The sequence below is a fragment of the Hirundo rustica genome, chromosome 1 (assembly GCF_015227805.2).
Source record: "Hirundo rustica isolate bHirRus1 chromosome 1, bHirRus1.pri.v3, whole genome shotgun sequence".
Lineage (NCBI taxonomy): Eukaryota > Metazoa > Chordata > Aves > Passeriformes > Hirundinidae > Hirundo > Hirundo rustica.
This window is the reverse complement of record NC_053450.1, coordinates 115,266,153-115,284,046: the sequence shown is the minus strand read 5'-3', so window position 1 is coordinate 115,284,046 and position 17,894 is coordinate 115,266,153. Positions and strand designations below refer to the sequence as shown.

At 38.8% G+C, this 17,894-nt stretch overlaps 1 protein-coding gene across 8 annotated transcripts in view; it reads left to right on the top strand.

Moving 5' to 3' along the window:
- The window catches only part of RBMS3 (RNA binding motif single stranded interacting protein 3), a 706,233-nt gene that overhangs the window by 618,871 nt on the left and 69,468 nt on the right, over window positions 1-17,894 (top strand). For all 8 annotated transcript variants that reach the window (XM_040055262.2, XM_040055272.2, XM_040055279.2 and 5 more), the window contains 2 exons: window positions 8,153-8,199; window positions 15,378-15,474. In XM_040055262.2, the coding sequence (XP_039911196.1) occupies window positions 8,153-8,199; window positions 15,378-15,474 (144 nt within the window). The remainder of the gene's footprint in view (window positions 1-8,152; window positions 8,200-15,377; window positions 15,475-17,894) is intronic.

The following is a 17,894-nucleotide window of genomic DNA, read 5'->3' as shown; positions in this document are numbered from 1 at the left end:
CAGGATTTGTTTTTTTTGTAAAGTTGTTAGGTCATACTGCAGAAAGCAATAGAAAATCCTATTCCTATCTTACATCTTGGTTGATAGCTTCATAACCATAGAGAAATACTTTGATCGGATGTTAAATTGCCTGCCCTTTTAAAGTTAAATATTTAGGAATACACTGAATTTCTCGAAGGCTTTTTGGGAGATCTGGGGCAGGGGGTGGGTTAGGTGCTTGGTTACTTGGCCAGTTGTCACCAGGGAAGAATGCCAGATCTTAAATAACGCTTTTTAGTTATTACCCTTACACTCTTGTTTGGAGTCTCAGGAAATGCTCAGCAGATTTACTGAGACATTTAACTTAGTGTTTGTGATGGTTGACCAGTTCTGGATGACAGAGCTGAGCACTTATGTCAGTGATGGCTTTATATGCGGCTGTCAAATTAGGTATCTAATAGACAGGTGCAATAAATGTGCAGTGAAACCTGCAAGTGTTGGAAATATTTTCAGTGAAACTCTGACCCAGCAACCGATATATTTTCTGCACAATGTTCAGTAATTTCTTTTTTGGGCTAGTTTCTCCTCACACGGGTTTAATTAAGCACTCTGTTTTGAAGCTTAACCTGGCAAGATTGTATTGAGATGATGATAGAGGATAATCATATTCAAATTCTGTCTGTAAAATATTTGATTCAATTTACCTCCAAATTGCAACTGACAAGCCTAGAGGTGGGTGACATAAATCCCCAAAAATGTTTTTGTCAAAAATGCACCTAGGGATTCAAGTGTAGTCACAAAATGAGATCAGATCGGATTAAAAACTGCAACATAAATTTTGCAAGATAATCTTCTATTGCAGATTTAATGAAAGCTTTATTGTTATTGTTATTCAGAAAGAACATATTTTGATACATGTATTTAAGAGCAGGTTTATTTGAAAATTACCTGGTATACAGGGAGAGTTCTGCCTAAAGTTTATTACTGTCTTCTAGAAATTGTAGCTTTTCTACATCTGGTCAGTCCAAAGTGATTAAGGATTTTTAAAGGTCACAGTATTTTGAACTCTTTAATATTTCATTTGCAAGTTTCTGTAAAATTTGTGCTATTTAAAGAGTTGCATTGCCTTGTAAGAGAGTACCACCCTTACAGTATCGTTGCATTTATCACAACAGTGAGATGCACCATTGAATACAATCCCCTTGTCATTGAATTGTCTAATAATTCTTCCATCAATTGCTTTTTTGCTTCCATAATCTAATTTACATTTTTTATTTCTAAAGGGCCAATAAGTTACCTTCATTTTCTTCCCTTTCTTCTCTTCCTCCTTAGTCTTTTCTCCTTTGTTTTCTTTCAAACTTAGTTTGTGGAATATCCAAAGAATTAAGTATGTTTTTAATGTTTTCTTATAAAAATAAAATGATCTGGTAGTTTGGGAATGTTGCTTTTGTTACAGTTTCTCTTTTTATTCACTATTCATTACAACTTTGCCTAATGCAAACAGGAATTTAGAGAGAAAAACATACAATAGGTTATTTGAGACACTTCCCAAATTTTTTGTAAAGTCAGTACCAGTGAAGGGCTGAAGCAGTTGATCCTGGTGCCAATGGTCCCTTCTTTACCAGCAGATGCATTTAGAAATGATTGGTAGTTCTGTGCCAGGCCTATTTATAACTCAGGTATGGATTGTTTTTATGCTTCCAAGGAGATAGGTTAGTTGTGTTCCATAATCCTGAGTGTCTAGGGCAGATGTATTTTATACCTAGACAAGTAGCTTTCCTTTGCTGTGAGAGGCAATTCCCAGTTCTGTTGAGATAAGCATTAGTACCCTCATATGCAAACCACCCGCAAATACATTTACTATATAAATTTAGCATGCCTATGAGTTAAACATTGGCACTTTGCATGCTTATTTTCAACAAAAGTTTAGTTTAAAAAAGAGAGGCATTGAACCTGAGAGGGAGAAAGAGAAGGGCAAAAGATAATTGACCAGTAGGTGAAAAGATCTAGAATGATGACACAAGGTGCTGTTGCTGTGGGCAACATTTTTAAAAGATGCTCAGTGGCACAAATACTAAAGACCAATTTGGATTTTGAGCTTAAAAAGTGCACAAAATATTTTAAACCAATAGTTTATGTGAAATCACTGTCACTGCAATCCGGATTTTAAAAGGGCCGTGGTTTGGTTAAAATAGAATCAGCAATGTACTTGTTCTTAGAGATTAGTTTTCTTTGTTTTCATTTTAGCTTTGAATTTCCTTCTCTGGTGAAAAATGTCATGCCACTTGCCCTGGAGATTTTCCTGCAGCGGGGTTTTCCTCCAAATTCTGCTGCTACAACAGTGTTTTCTTAGGCAGAATAAACAAATGTTGAAGACAGGGATAGGACATACTGTATCCCCAGCAGAAATCAGGAGTGCTGCCAGCCATCCTCAGATGTCTTCCCAGCTCACTGCAGCACACGCATCTTGTGTGCAGGTGTGAGTGTAATACACAGGTGATACAGCACTGGATCACACCGATGGCAAAATGGGTGTGCCAGATCCCCGAAAGCAGACAGTTCATAGACCTGAAGATTGCATGGTTATATGTATAGACTGGCTGTGGAAACAGAATAATTGTATTATATATGTTTTCTTTCTTCTTTTTTTTTTTTTCAATTTTTGTAGACTCTGGCACTTGTATTTTAACTAATAAGATTAGTTGTAGTGGGAAGAAAATGACTCAATCCCAAGAACAGAAGCTGTATATGTCAGACTTCCATTCCAGTTCTGTAGGACAAAAGGGGTTTTTGTGATTCATTTGGGTGTCTGAACTTGTTATCGTGTTTATCAGTGCAGTCTCCAATGTTCTGAGGCTCCTGAATCACTTCCTAAGTTTGACCTCAATAGTATATACTTTTTCTCTCCACAACTGCTTTTTCCCTCAGAATCTGCAGGTGATTAAGGAGCACACATCACTGGGAAATGCTCCATTCCTTTCATATGCATCTAGATATCTGAGAGTTGTTACACTTATATTCTAGATTTCTCCTTCTCTAGGAAAGAAAAGTGTTGGGGAGGGTGTTATTCACAATTAAATTCAGAAGTATTTCTAATGATGTTGAATATTTCTGTCAGAACTGTTTGAATAATCAAAGAAAGGAATTCTGCCAAGTTAACTTTACTGGTGACTGAGCTTATTTTATTGAATCGGTATTTTGCATGAATCTTGTCTGGGTTGATGATTTCGTTTCCCTGCTCTCTCTTCTTTCTTCAAAGCATTTCAATAAGGGTATCTTCTGTCAGGGCACAAGAGATCCTTGTGTTGTGATGCCTGGGCAGATATTAGTGACGGAAACAAAACAAGTACAGGAACCTGAGTGTTGAAATTTCAATTGATTCCACTGTAGTAGCCAAGAGCATGCCCTGGGATGGAAGTACTCCAGTGTGCGAGAGTGAAGGTATTAAGTCAGTGGAGATGGGGAAGAGAGACTTTTCTTTTAGTCTGACTCCCATGTCAGTTCACCACAGAAATCCTTTAAGTGCAAGTGTACAACTTTACCTTTCCAAATCTCACCTTAAGAAGGTGAAACCCAGGGGGCCTTCTGCTTGGAAAACCCACCACATCCATGGATTTCACCCCTTTTTAATTTTCAGGCCTCTCCATTTTTTTCCAATGGACTGTGGCCTCCTGCACAGCCCAAGATCCTGCAGTGGCAGCAGCCTCCCCTTGCAGAGGTGCTCCTGCACTGGGCAGAGGCTGGAGGAGATGATGTGGAGGTCTCACCCCTGAGGAGGAGGAGGCATAGCACATTGTGTAGCAGGTCAATATTGTGGTGAATTTTTGCACAGTGTCAGAAAGACACGTACGCTGAGAGTAGATGGTGATATGATAGTGCAGCCGTTCATGAAAGCAGCTTCCCAGCAACACAGAAGATGCTGGGCTGCAAAGAAGATGCACAGAAGAAATTGGTAATTTACAGGTATTTATGTTTGCTGGAAGACATGTTGCACTGATAAGTTTTATTCTTGTGAGACATCACAGGGATTGGGTAGAGAAATTATAAACCCACTTTATTTCAAATTATATTGAAGAGCTGATCATTTATGTTCAAATCATAACAAAGGGGGGGGAAAAAATCAAACCAGAAACAGAACATCTTATCTTTTCTCATAGAAAAATTTTCACAGTAAAGTGCTGAACAAAAGGCCTTCAAACTTCCTGAGGAAACCCTTGTTTTCCAGAGGCTTTTTGATATTTCCTGCTCCTTATTGAATGAAAGAGCTTAAATTTAATGACAGGTGCAGACTGAATCTCTAGTTCTTAGAATTTCTTTTACTGATGTCAATAGTTAAAAAAACTGCAGCAAAAAATAACAAAATCATTCATTCTTTCCTCATGTCCTTTAAGTTCAGACGCTCTGGGAAAAATAAGAAAGAAAAATAAACACATATATTTTAAGTAATCTTTTTTAAAAAATCAATATTTTTAACAAACTGGGTTAATTTCTATGTCACCTGACTTTCTGAACAGACCAGCAGTCATTGAGAATGACCTTTATTTCTGTTAGTGTGCTTTCATTCAAAAGCTGAGTCTAGGGCCATTATCTGGCTGATTGGCATGAGAACTGTGGTTCAGTTGTTCCTTTAGAGAAGTTTTATCCGACAAATACTTTCCTAAAGTAGCGTTCCATCATCAGTGCCACTCCCTCAGGTGCCATTTTATCAGGAATTGCACTATAAGAAGGAATAAGACCCTCTCCTTCTACCGACACAAGCAAACCAGTGGGTGAAAAGGCCCAGAAGAGAACAGTCTCTCAGCACAGCAGAGGGCTGCTATAGAGGCATCAGCCAGTGCTTGCTATAGTTCAGCCTGTGTTAGCACTATGACAGCGATATTCAATTCTGATTTTAACAGAATGAGCTAGACCTCTCTCACACAGAATTTTTGCATTTGGTATTTTTGGAGTTCCTGATTGTCTGCTACGGGGGAAAGTTCAGACAATTTTCCAGTAAGTTATTATTGCTCATCAGTTTTTATTCCTTATGAATGAGGATGCTTCAGACCATAAATCTTTGACTGGTCCAGGCTAAGTGTTGCCACTCCTGGGCTTCCAGCCAGCATAATTTTGTAGGGAGAAATTATACAACTCGATGAAAAAGAAGTAAATAGTCCTGTGTTAGCAGCTATTTGAAATAGCAGCTGTTTAAGGCTATGCAGCAACAGGGGATATTATCAATATTACTGGGCCAGCCGTCGGTGGTTACCATATGCACATATTGCCACACGCTGTGCCCTATTTGTCTAATGTGAAACTTTTCATTTACTGGTAAATGTGATGCTGGTATTTATGGTGGTCACTGCTGAGGCACTTGAACAGATTCTGGTTCAGTGCACTATGGATATAGGACATGGGTAAGGAGGAGATGAGTGCTTAGCCTTTCATATTTTGTACCCTTCAGGATCACAGCTGTGCCCCCTCTTCTTAATACCAATATCGAGAACTGAGTTTTTGCAGTTTGTCTGCATGGACTTACACACAGGTCTGGGTGTGATGGGGTTGGAGGGTGAGCTGGGTGCCCATGCCATGACCATGTGCTCAAATAGCCGTGAAAAAAGTAAATTAAAGTGGCACAAACATGTTTGCGGGTCTCACAAGGGCAGCGAGTGAAAGAGCTGCTGCAGATTTTCATTCCTGCACCTTCATTCTTATTTATGTCAAAGAGCCTAAAATAAGACCAGTTGTTTATCTTCACTTTTCCTCTCAGACCCACTTACCTTGTTGCCACTTTATCCCCCAGTCACTAATGCAAGCTGCAGGATATAGTGAGCCCCAATCCAGCAACTCTAAGGACAACTACATCTAGAAACTTCTTAATTTAGCAAGCTCTGTCCTTTCCCAAGAAATTATGTTTTTTCCCTTAGTCTGAGTAGATGTGTGATGAACAGTAAAATGTAAACAGCTCAGTTTAAAGAGAATCTCTTAAGTTATTTTAAAGAGCATTTAAAAAAAAAAAAAAACTGTTAGAATTAATTTTTCTGTCCCTCTAGGGCTTGTACATAATATTTAAATTGTCTTCACTGGTGCAGGAATAGAAAAAGAGATCAATAACAAATTTTATATGTGCTGAAAAGGGAAAGAAAAACAAGACAGTATGTTCCCTCAAAAATGTATTGCAGACAAAAAGTTTTCTTTTCTCCTTTGTTTGGAAATTTATAAATTTCCATTAGTAATAAATGCAACCTTACTAAACAATACAATGTGCTGAGCATGCATAAGACATAAGAATATAAAACCAAGATAAGCAAGGGATTATGATTTTCTAAGCTAATTTATATCTTACATCAAAATTAGTAGTGATTTGGGTCCACCTAAATTCAGTTCTCTGACATTTTAAACTTGCAGAAATAGCCATTTTATTTTTCTTTGTATAAAATCAATACTTCTTTCAAAAAGAGCCACATGTGTTTGGACTTAGTCTCCTGAATTATCCTTTGCTTGAGAGAGACTACATATTTTATTAAGACAATGGCATTTTCCTAAAGCAAAACATTTGCCCTAGCATCTGCTTAAAAGAATAATGAGACAAATATGCAAATTTAATAAGGGCACGAACCTTTTTTTTGGCGGCATAAGGTAACGTGAAACCTGGCCTTTCATATTAGAAATTATTTTTGGCCTGTGGAAATTGGGACCATCTCCTCTTAGACCAGTTTACAGCTGCTGGGCTAACCCAGCTCTTCCAGGAATGCTGCCCACTCTGCCTGCTCATCACCAGTGCATTTACCCTGGATGCTCACTTGCCTGCCTGGGAACCAGCCAAGCCCAAACACTTTCCTGACCTGTCTGCACAGCCATCTGGAAGGGGTCTGATGCCATTATTCAAAAGTACTTTGGTAGATGGCTTTAGGAGCAGGAAAATCTCCCAGCAGGAACAGGGACAATGCCACGTGATTGGTAAAGCATCTGTCTTTGAAGAAAATGCTGACTGTCTCAGGCAACAAGCATAGGATGTGTATGAAAATTGAAGAGGAGTACAGTGTCTTGGGGTGGGATGGTGCCATGGCATTTTTTGCACCTTGCACCAATAGAGCTTCTCTCCCATATGCTTCTTACCCTGCACAGAGGACAGCTTCTTCCCATCTCTTGGTAGTCTTATATTGGAAAGCATTTCACAAAGAGAGGGATGAAAATCGATAAGGAAGGCAAAAAGTCAAAGCAAATGCAGTATGTGGGAGGAGAGATTGTCAGTTCCATGTCTCTAAGTAAGTGCTGGGGGGGGGGAAAGGTCTTTCCTGCATGACCCTGACTGCTATCTTGGAGCATAAGGTGGAGTGCTTAATTCTGTCTGCAGCCCTGCTCTCTCACTGCCTTTCCTGTGGTACCTGTGGATACGTCTGCTAATGGTGGCAGTGATGACAGTTGTTAACTGGACAATGTTTTGACACTGCCAAATCCTTTCGTACAGGTCATGGTCTGCCTGGTGGTAAATGGCAGTTGAAAAGCTCTGCGTAACACATTAACAAATTCTTTTGCTGTCCAGACCTCTGAAGTATTTTAAAAGCCTTGTTTGAAAGCTCAAGCCTTTCTGCTTCACAGTCCATTTTTTGTTTCTTGTCTCATGGTAATGAATTAACTCTAAGTACAAGTTACACCCCAGGGAAATGGTAGGCAGGGGTCATAGAGGGTGTGACCTTTATAGGAAAGGTGAGACTCCTTCCTGTGACGCTCTCATGAAGTTGGCTTTGGCATATTTACCAACCACCCATCTCACAGGCAACAGCAGGTTTTGGGCCTGTCTTGTTATAATGAGTAATAAGCTGTAAAGGCATTGATCTCAGTGGAGTTATTAACTGATACTGGTGCAACAAAAGCACCATTTGCCCTAAATGTTATAGAAATATGACAACCAACAGAATGAACAGATCTGTTTCTCAGTGATCTCTCAGGCTGGGGAGGTACCCAATCTGTCCATGCTGCTTTGGGCCATCTGAGCTTCCCTTGAGAATTTAGATTTCTATTTAAGTTGAATTCAGTTTTTATCCATATTGGCTTTGAATATGTTTCATTACTTTTTTCTTTTTTTTTTTTTTTTTTTTTTTTTTTTTTTTTTTTTTTTTTTTTTTTTTTTTTTCCCCTCTTTTCCTGCAATAATAGTAAAAATCTGTTTTTCTTCCCTAACTATGTGCAGGCTGGCATGGCTTTGACTTACGATCCAACAGCTGCTATACAGAATGGGTAAGAAATGCATGTTTTCTTATGTCTTTTTAAAAATTATTTTGAATGTCGTCTTCTGTTTTCTCTTTCTGTAGTGAAACTTTTTGAAAAGCAAATCCAGTCAGTCATATTTTGTCTGAAGCATATAATGCTATATTGTCTAGTTCTTCTTTAGTTTTCCTTTTCTTTTTATGCCTTCTTGTTTGCAATATCCATTTGAATGGGAAGTTGTTTTTCCTAATAGTTTCCATGTCTATTTGGCAAATGTTAGTAGATGTCTTTTTAATCTCTCTCTGTCATGAAGTGGAAACCAGCAAAGTTTCCTTTACTGACTTGGCTTTTGTTAAGATAATCATTGAAGATTCCAGTGTATTTTGAATAATAGAGCTGTTACTTCATCTGGGGTTCTTTCTGCAGGCTGGCTGCCTTCCATGGCATTGTCTGAATAAAAATGCCAGATAGGGAGAAAGCCTTAAATTAGCGTGCAAGCAGATGGGATTTAAGGGTAAAATTCTGAGCAACACTCTTCTTTATTTCTCAGCTACCATTTGCTGACACAAGGAATTGCAATTTTTTCAATTTTTTTCTTAAATTGAGCAGTGAAATTACATCACCATATTATTTACCTGCATGATTACATTTCCAATTATTTCATAAACTAGAAAAACATATCCTAGAAATTTAGCTCTCTTTTCAACTATGTTAACGGCAATTTGAAAAGAGGCAGGAAGTTCATCCCTGAACTCTTTGACAGTCACTCTTTGATCAGAGAGATGTATGATATGATTATCAAATTCCGTGTGTACCCCCACCTGTGTTCTCCAGCTGAAGGGGAGCATTTATTGATACAAATAAGAATGGATTTATTTGTTAAATATTTGTGAGGGCTAGTTGAAGCATTTAGGGGAAAAAACCAAACATTCCAAGTAGTTTTTAAAAAAATCAGTAGTAATAGTTGGTCTACTTTTGTCTAATTTTCCTTTACAAGCAGTAATTTTGTAGGACTTGTGATATTCCTGTGTTGTGGAGGAAGAGGCCAAACTAAGAAGAATAGAAAGCTTGTTCATAGTTGTGATTTCAGAATTCTCTGCTTCTGTTTCCCTGACCTCCAAATGAGTCATTCTTCTCTATTGTCTTACTTTTCAGCTGGTAAAATGTTATAATCTACAAATAAAAACATCGTTGGTTCATAATCCACCAGTGTTTCATGTGGAGAACTGGCTTTTTTTTTTTCATATAAATTCCTGCATGTTGGTTGTAGGAGTGTTTTGGAAACCGTAGTTTGAATGATCCATTGAGACTAATATAATTTCAATTCAAGAATCATTCCTTTGAATTGATGGTTATCTCAGTATCAGACATTACTTATATCAAAGAACACCCATGGTGTTTAGGCTGCTCAGGTGGCTTGGTCACTCAGTTGTTTGAACGTGCTGTCACTGATCATTGGGTAAAGAAATTATACCCAATGGAGAACTTCAGTTCTGCAATTTTTTAAATATTCTTTTACTTTTAAGGCAAGAAATTAATTAAATTACAGTACCAGGTATCTCTCTAAGAGTCACAATTAATTACTACTTTGAATTATGTCTTTTTTCTAAAGTGTCAAAATATTTTCAGTTTTGTGAAGACTAAACCGTCACTCAAAATGCTCTTGTGGTGAGAACTTCATTTGTGATCAAAAAGGATCACCAGGACCCTTTTGGTTCAACAGGATTTTTTAAATCTCCCCAGACATTCACGCAGTAATCTCTACATACCCTGTAGTTTTAAGTTTTTTCTGTTTTTCATGAGCCTGTTCACTTGCCAGTACAGTGAAACTCTAGCTCAGGAGTTTTATTTTGGTAAAGTCTGGGAGCCTCTTGATATTTTGCTTGTGAAATGTGTAAATGTGATCTGTTGCTTGCTGACACAAGAGACAGCCCTTGGTGTGTGGCCATGGTGAAAGAGGCTTAAAGGCTCTTTAGCTCTATGAAGTAACACAGGTTAACTCAGCAAAGGGGCATCTTCCTCATGGGGAGGGCAGTGTGGAAGTGAGCACAGAGCTGACGCTGTGCCCACACCCACCCTGTGCTTAAAAGGGCGCAGAACATTTTGGCTGTAATGCGGGCCGGGCCGCTAAGGTTTGCGTGGAGCGATGTCACCCAAAGACCTGTAAAACAAAGGCCTTTTCCTTGTGGCATTCAGCTGGGGTCACCATGGTGGAACTTGGTGAACTGAGTCTGGGGATGAGAAATGTAAAGATGCCAGGTCAAAGTGATAATTCAGAAGAGTTATGAACCACCAACAAATTTTAAAAAGAAATATTATAACTGCATGTGCTGACATTTACTTGAGGTCTTTATAAGGTTGATAGATGCATTTGGATGCATCTAAGTTGCTAGGTCCACAGAGGATTATGTGGAGAAAGGAGGCTTACTAGAGGAACCTGTCTCTGCAGCTGGTGTCACAGGGTGGTATTTAAAATTCACAGTTCCTCAAGAGGCGTGGTTTATATTAGGTTTTGAGTTGTGCCATAACCAAACCTCAGGGAAGAATCTGGACTCTTGTTTCCAAATGAAAAGGTAGGTTCTTATTGTTCATCGTGTTGTACTATCACTTTTATTACCATATAACTGCATGTTTGCCTTGAAAATCTATAGCAGGAATAAAATTAAAGAGAGTGTGATAGAGGCTTTCACTAAAATGAGTATGATTTTTTTCCCCACTAAGGAATAGATGATTTTCTTCTGAGTCTATTACATTGTAAAGCTTGATTCTCCATTTCATTATATTGTTTTTATGCTGGTGTAGCTCTGTTTAAGCATCCAGTGGAGTCACGTCAACATAAAACTGGTATAATGGAGTGGAGAATCCAGCCTGTAGTGTACCGTAGCATTGCAGTATGAGATACTGAAGATATGGTAAGCACACACTTCAGTAGATAAGATCATCTCACTTGGCAACCACTCTGCCTTTTTTTTTTGGTTTATAATCAGCCTTTTCTGAATTGTGTTTACAAAGGTACCCAGGTTTTATTTTGGGGAACAGTGTGCCTATTGTAATATGCTATTGATTTTTCAATCTGTAGCATTAACATTATTTTAGTAGTTTTATGCACTCATACAAGGATCAGGATAGAGCTCTTGTACTTGCACCGTAAGGAAGATCATTTAAAATGTTCCTGACGCTGGAGTCCTCCTGGCCATTTGATGAAGATTGCAATGTACTGTATCAGTTTAGTATCTCAGTTTAGTATCTCATATCTGGGGGACAATTTTGTGCATTTGCTGGCCAATGGCCTCAATATTCAGATAGGTTTTTTCCAACTCCAACATCTGACTGTGTGCCTTGTTGCAACAGAAAATTGCTGCCTTGATAATGCTTGGTAATACTCTTACATTATGTGAGCCCCAGGATACTATTTATGAACCTAACTTTTTCGGTACTGCCCGCAGGCACGAGGCATGAGCAAATGGTGTTTATTGCAGTGCAAATAGGATCTTGCTCTTGTGCAGATTCTGTCTGGAAGCTTGCACATTCCCCAGTAGAATGGGAACCATATGGATTTTTTTTTCCCTACTTTTTGGCAGGGAAAAAGTGACCAGACACTGCAGATAATGCAGTCCCCAAATGCAAAGGGAGGGTTGGTGTAGCGCGGGTGTATGTGCTTTGTCTGTTAAGCAACAGAAGCTGTTGTTAAGTGCTGCCTCTGTGTGCCTGATGATGTACCAGAAATATGCTTCTTTCAACATTGCTTAAAAATGTGCTCCTTTGAGCCCCTTATGAACCCCACTTCGGGAACTTCCGGGAGCATCTTTTCGCCTACTAGTGATGAGTTTCCCCTTTGTTTATAGAGTCTAGCCATGCTGAAAAAGTCTATTTTTAATACAAGGGTGATGTCCATTTTGCCTTGCCCTTGCCACCTGCATGTTGTGCTCCTCGCATTGCAATTGCAGCTGAGGAGCAGGGACACTGTCTTGCAACTGCAAAAAGCTGCACGAACCAATGTAAGGATGCAAACTGCATTTGCAGAAAATGCAGCTGAGCCTTCTGAAGAACTCTTCTTAGAGGTCACAACTCAGCCACACCACAAAGCCTACACCTCTCATAATACCTAGTGCACCGTACTAGATACACTGTGCATTTTAATGCCAGGAAACTTGGAGGCATAATTTAGTATGTCTGAAACAAGTCAAAGCCAATGCAATTCCTATCTCTTTCCAGTCCTCTTTCTGATGTAGATTTTCTGATGACTAAGAATCCTGTATTCCCTTGAATGAACTTAAAACATGCATCTTCCACCTCATTTCACCTCTCCCTAAGCAATAAGAAAAAAAAGAAGGGAAAGACTGAATATAGCAAGGTCCTCAGCTGCAAATCTTGTCATGCAGTGGGGTTTGTGCTAGAACAGGCCACTCTGGTTTTGTGTTTATGGTCCCCTTGTCTCCAGCATTCCACTTAAGATGGTTACATATGAGAATATTAGCCCATCTGTATGTAAAGGTAATTTAGGGAGAAGCCTTGGTGTCCCATGAGTGAGGGCGTGTTGAGCCCTCTTTGTCAATGAGCCCTGCCCTGGCAGCAAATGACTCCAGCAGTGTGGCGGGTTGAGCATCCTATACCTGAGGGTGGCTCTCCTTGAGTCCGTCCCCAGCAAGGATAATCTATCCTCACCTCACCACTGTGCTTCACATACGGCAGAGACATCCACATCTTTTATTATTAGATCCTTTTGGCCACAAGTGGCACTGAGGGAAGAAGACAAGCCTTTGTCTCTTGATGTAAGAAATTCCTGACTTCAAAATGATTTCTTTGCAGCCTCTCGCAGTGACTGAGATTGTTACACTTGATTTATTATTATCATTATTACTAAAACTGAAATATATGAACAGGATTTTCATGTGTTGCCATTTGCAGCATCAGAGTTTCTTCCTTTCTCTTCCTTGATGCCCTTGGGCACGAATTTTCCAGTACAGCTGAGTGTCCTGGTAGTATGTTTTATTTGATGCTTATTTGAGAGCATTCCAAATGGCGACAGATAAATGGTATTGGCAGGGCTGTTGGAAGGGCTGTATTTTCCACATTACCGTAGTATATATTCTACAGGCTTGTGTACTGTTCAGATAAATGCATCTCTAAGCTGAAACTGAAATGGCAAGCTGTCTGTCAAATTCTTGGCTTAGCACACATTTTCTGTAAATTTGTTAGTATTTGCTGGGATTTATTGGAGAGTTTATTCCAAAGAGTCAGCACTACTTTCAAATGGAAAGTTGTTTCTTCCCTGTACTTGTCTTTGTCTGAGTGGTTCATACATGGTTATGAGTAGGAGCCTAGCACCAGTGCCAGGTTTATGAAAGGAATGAGAAAAGAATGAACGAAAATGTGTGGTTTTCTCAAAAGAGTTTTGGTTTTATATTATCTTTTAGTTTATATGTATTTCTACACATTACACATTTTACCCATAGACTAAATTTTGTCAGTCTGACATTGGACTATTTTCATTTGCTGCACACGAAATTTCTTAGTTGATCCACTTAGCAAGAGCATAGCCCTAGTGATTTCTGGTTAACGTTGATCTGGATGCAGGAGTATCCTGTAAAAGGAGTTAGATAGCATGCAACATGCTAGTGCCATAGATGAACCTGCCTAGTGGTGCAAAAATCTCTTCTCCCTTGGTGTTGTGTGAATTTAATATTTGATACAAGCATGGGGATACAAATGCCTCTAAGTTCTCATAATAGGATATATATAAAATTGGACAAAGGCACAATTTTAAAATAGTCTCTGTGCGAGAATTGTGAGGACAGATAAGTGGTCCTAAAATAGCATTATATTTCTATTAAACAAAAAATCACTCAGATGCCACCTGCTGCTTTTGGCATTTTAAAATCTGATTTGGAGTAGAAAGAACAAATGATTGCTTCTCTGTCTCCCTCTCCCCTCCTAACTTTGAATGTTTCTGCCCAACGTTCAAAGAGAGCAGCCTGTTTTTCCAAGGCTATTGGTTGAAGTCGGTGGTTATTGGAGCCTGCATCCAGAATGAATGCATCCAGTCTGAACTAGACTGATTAGTACTAAATCTGTGATGCCAGGGCGATCAGGAAATAGAGCACTTGTTTAAACAGCAGTAATGATTTTTTTTCTTGTTGTTGCATAGCTCTCATGGAAAGCTACTGTTGATTGCCTCAGAGTAGGGAGGTGAAAAAAATATAAAAAGAGAGAGAATGCAGTCTACTTCACTGTGCAGAATCTTCTGTTACTTACTGCTGCATCCTATATGTGAAAGAGTTACATGAGGTTTAAATCGTACAAAAGAACACTGCACATGAGTGTTTCTGAGTCCAAAATACGGGCATTTAGACAACTGTAAAACCACAAACATTCTTTTTTTAAGCAATTTTATTGTTCTGGCTTACAGTAAAAACTGCAAAAAGGACAAATGCAAAAATCTTTACAAGCACACACATATTAAGTATTAACACAATCCAGTGGTAGTGAGGATATTTTCCAAGTGATAATCTTATCTAAAATCATTAACCCACAGGGAAGGAGAAAGAATATAACATTTATTACCATCAAGCAAGAGATGGTGCAGCTTCTGTTCATAGTATACAACAGTGGAAATAAAACCGACTAAATCTGAGCTTTTCAGTGCTGCCTGGGGCATTTAGCCTCGTAATTCCTGATACATTTCACCAGAAAAGGGGGGTTTGCTCTCTGCCTAGATGAATATGAAAATTTCAGCCAGAGTTTTTGTAGCCACCCCTTAATAAAATAATTCAGGCATATATATAAAATGTGTTATTCTCAGCACTGAAGCGCTAGGATATGAAAAGAAAACAGTATACTGTGTAAAAATGAAATCAGTAATGTTGTCTTCAATAGCATGTACGAAATTTCCTTTCACTAGCTAGTGCCCAGGAAAATCAGCTGTCTTTGCGTTTCAGATAATTGCTTCTTATATTGTGAAGTTCTATATTTGTGCTAGTTGAAGTGAAAAAAAAATATGCTTTGTGTAAATATTCCACCTCCTTTCCATTTTCAAGATCTGCTCAATGGAGCCATCACATCTTTTTTATTGTGGTTTTGGAAATAGATGGACATGATTACCTGGGTAGACACTTTTTGTCTTTGCCCAGGGGACAGTGAATTATTTAGTCAGAGCCTAAGTAGTCAAAAGGTTCAAAAAAAATCTCGCTTTTGTTCTTTGTTTGCAGATTTTATTCTTCACCGTACAGTATTCCAACAAACCGCATGATTCCACAGACATCAATCACGCCATTCATTGCTGCTTCCCCTGTCTCTACATATCAGGTACGTCAGATAATGCACTTGTCTACTGTGTTTCCCAGTTAATTATGCTTTGGATGTGGATGAAGGCAGAAAACTGTGTGAGTGCTTGCACTCTTGAGTCACACTTAAAACAAAGGGCTCTCCAGTAATATTCAGGTATCATTGGGTAGGGTTATAAGTGTTTTCTGCATTCTTTACAGCAGTAATGAAAGCCGCCGTAATTCTTAATTTCAATCAGCTTCTCTGATAAACAGCATTTTGCTGAATTTCCAGTTGACAACACCGAAAGCTTACCATTATTATTGAACTGTTTCCTCGTTTTGGCTCCTCTTCATTAGCCAAAACTTTTTAAGTCCTTTTTTTTTGTTTTTAAATAATTTATGTTGACTGCATTATACTTTGACCTTTTGACCCCAGCTGTATTTTTTTCCCAGTAACTGCATCCTTTAAAAGTACTAATTTTTATCCAATAGCCCCTGACAAAACAAATTACTTGAGAATGGGCATCCTCAAATCATTCTTTAGTCTGCCACATGCCGTGTCATTCAGAATTTCTCTTGTCAGTATATCCCTCTCAGATCTCCACTGGGAAATTAATGCCTTGTTTTGGCTTTCTGAGATGGAAGTCAAAAACAGATTGTATATTTTTATTATTAGCCATTGTCAGGGAACTTATCACTTCACAGAAGCTGGTCATTGACTATACATTTTCCAATTTTAGTTATTTCTCTCCTGTGCCATCAGTGCTTATCCATCCCTGAGTCTAACCTGGAATAAGCCATCCAAACTTTCAAAGCTGCATGGTGGGTTGTTCTTAATGTTAGGGTTGGTTTGTTGGGGATGGGGGGTTGCGGATGGTATGGTACTGCTTACAGGTAATTCTGGGGAGTTACTCTACTTTAAACTTGATCTTCAAAGGTAAAAGATTCTTTTAATTCTCTTTGACTTTTTTATTTTATTTTAGATGGCTATGTAACACTTGCCAAACAAAAGTTGTTTTGATGAAGTAAATTCAGTAAATTTCAGTAATGGCAGCGCCGAAGAAAAGCCAATGCCAGAGATATACAAGTGCAGCTCACACACTATTTTCTTGGTAGCAAAGCTGGCTTAAGAGCCGTAATAATTCAGGCCACTGAGTTCAGGCCATTGAACCACTTACTTTCATCACTGCTCCACAGTTCACAGTTGCTCCCCTTTTCCCATTCTGGTTTGAACTGTTGCATCAATTTGTGGTTTCATGTTTGTGCACCAAAACCATTCTTGGGTTTTGTGGGTTTGTTTGGGGTTTTTTGTTTTTTGGTTTGGTTTGGTTTTTTGTGGTGGTGTTTGTTTTTTTTTTTTTAAACCTGTATCATTTTCCTTAGATAGTTTGCAGTGTAAGCCCAAAGACATTTGCCCTGGCACGGTGAAGGAGCTGCAGTGCTACAAGAGTGGGAGCAATGAGAAGCAGCAAGATGTATCAGCTCTAGTGTGTTTTAGCTCCTGGGGGTTCACAGCAGAAAATGTTGTAGCTGAAGTGTGTTTGCATGTGGGTGTGCTGGTTTTGGTTCTAAAAATGTTTTGCTGAACTTGCTTTTCAACAAAAAATAGACGCTCAGAAACATATACAAATGTTGGAGCACACTGTTATGCAATTAATTCTCAACACTTGCTTCTTGAACAAAATCACAGGGCATCTGGAGAAGTGGGACCTTGTAGCTTTCTCTTTTTTATTCCTGGTCGTGCTCAGTCTGAGGTGCTACACAGCCATCTTTGTGAGGTGTCATCCAATGGCTCTAGCACAGCTACATCTTTTGTGTACTTGTGTGTTGTGGTGACAGACTGATGCAAAAGGAAACTGAAATACACAATTCTTGGGGCTGAGCCTGAGTTCTGCTAGCATGTGGGCCACTCTCAAACATAGCAGAAAAGAGAGTTACGGCTCAGAGATGCCACCACAAATATGTAAACACTCTATAGTGTGTTTAATTCTTAGTAAAATTGTTAAATCCTTGAAATATGTTACATAGCAGCCATAAGGCAGAACAGCAAAGAAGGTCTTTGGTGATGCATATGGAGTTCTGGTGGGAAAAGACCCCAGGATCTAGCTGAAGGATCTTAGCTGAAGCTAAGAATGGTCCTGGAGGCACAGACTTCTTAAGCCAGCTTTGCCGAAAGCTTTCAATTATAATAATTTTCAAAAACTCTGAATTAGTTCTTACCAGAAACAGAATAAGTCATTCTGGGGTCTCTGAAAATGTTATACCTTTAAAACTTCATAAAGATACTTTTGAAAATAAACTTTGAACATTTTATGTCTCCTGCACTGTCGGTTGGATGACATGTTCATGATTATATTGATGGATGAAAGCAGACAATGCAAATGAAAAAATAGGACAACATGGAATATTGAAGACTGTTTTATGAGATAAAGTGTTGTGATTCATAGAAGTGGTGCAATC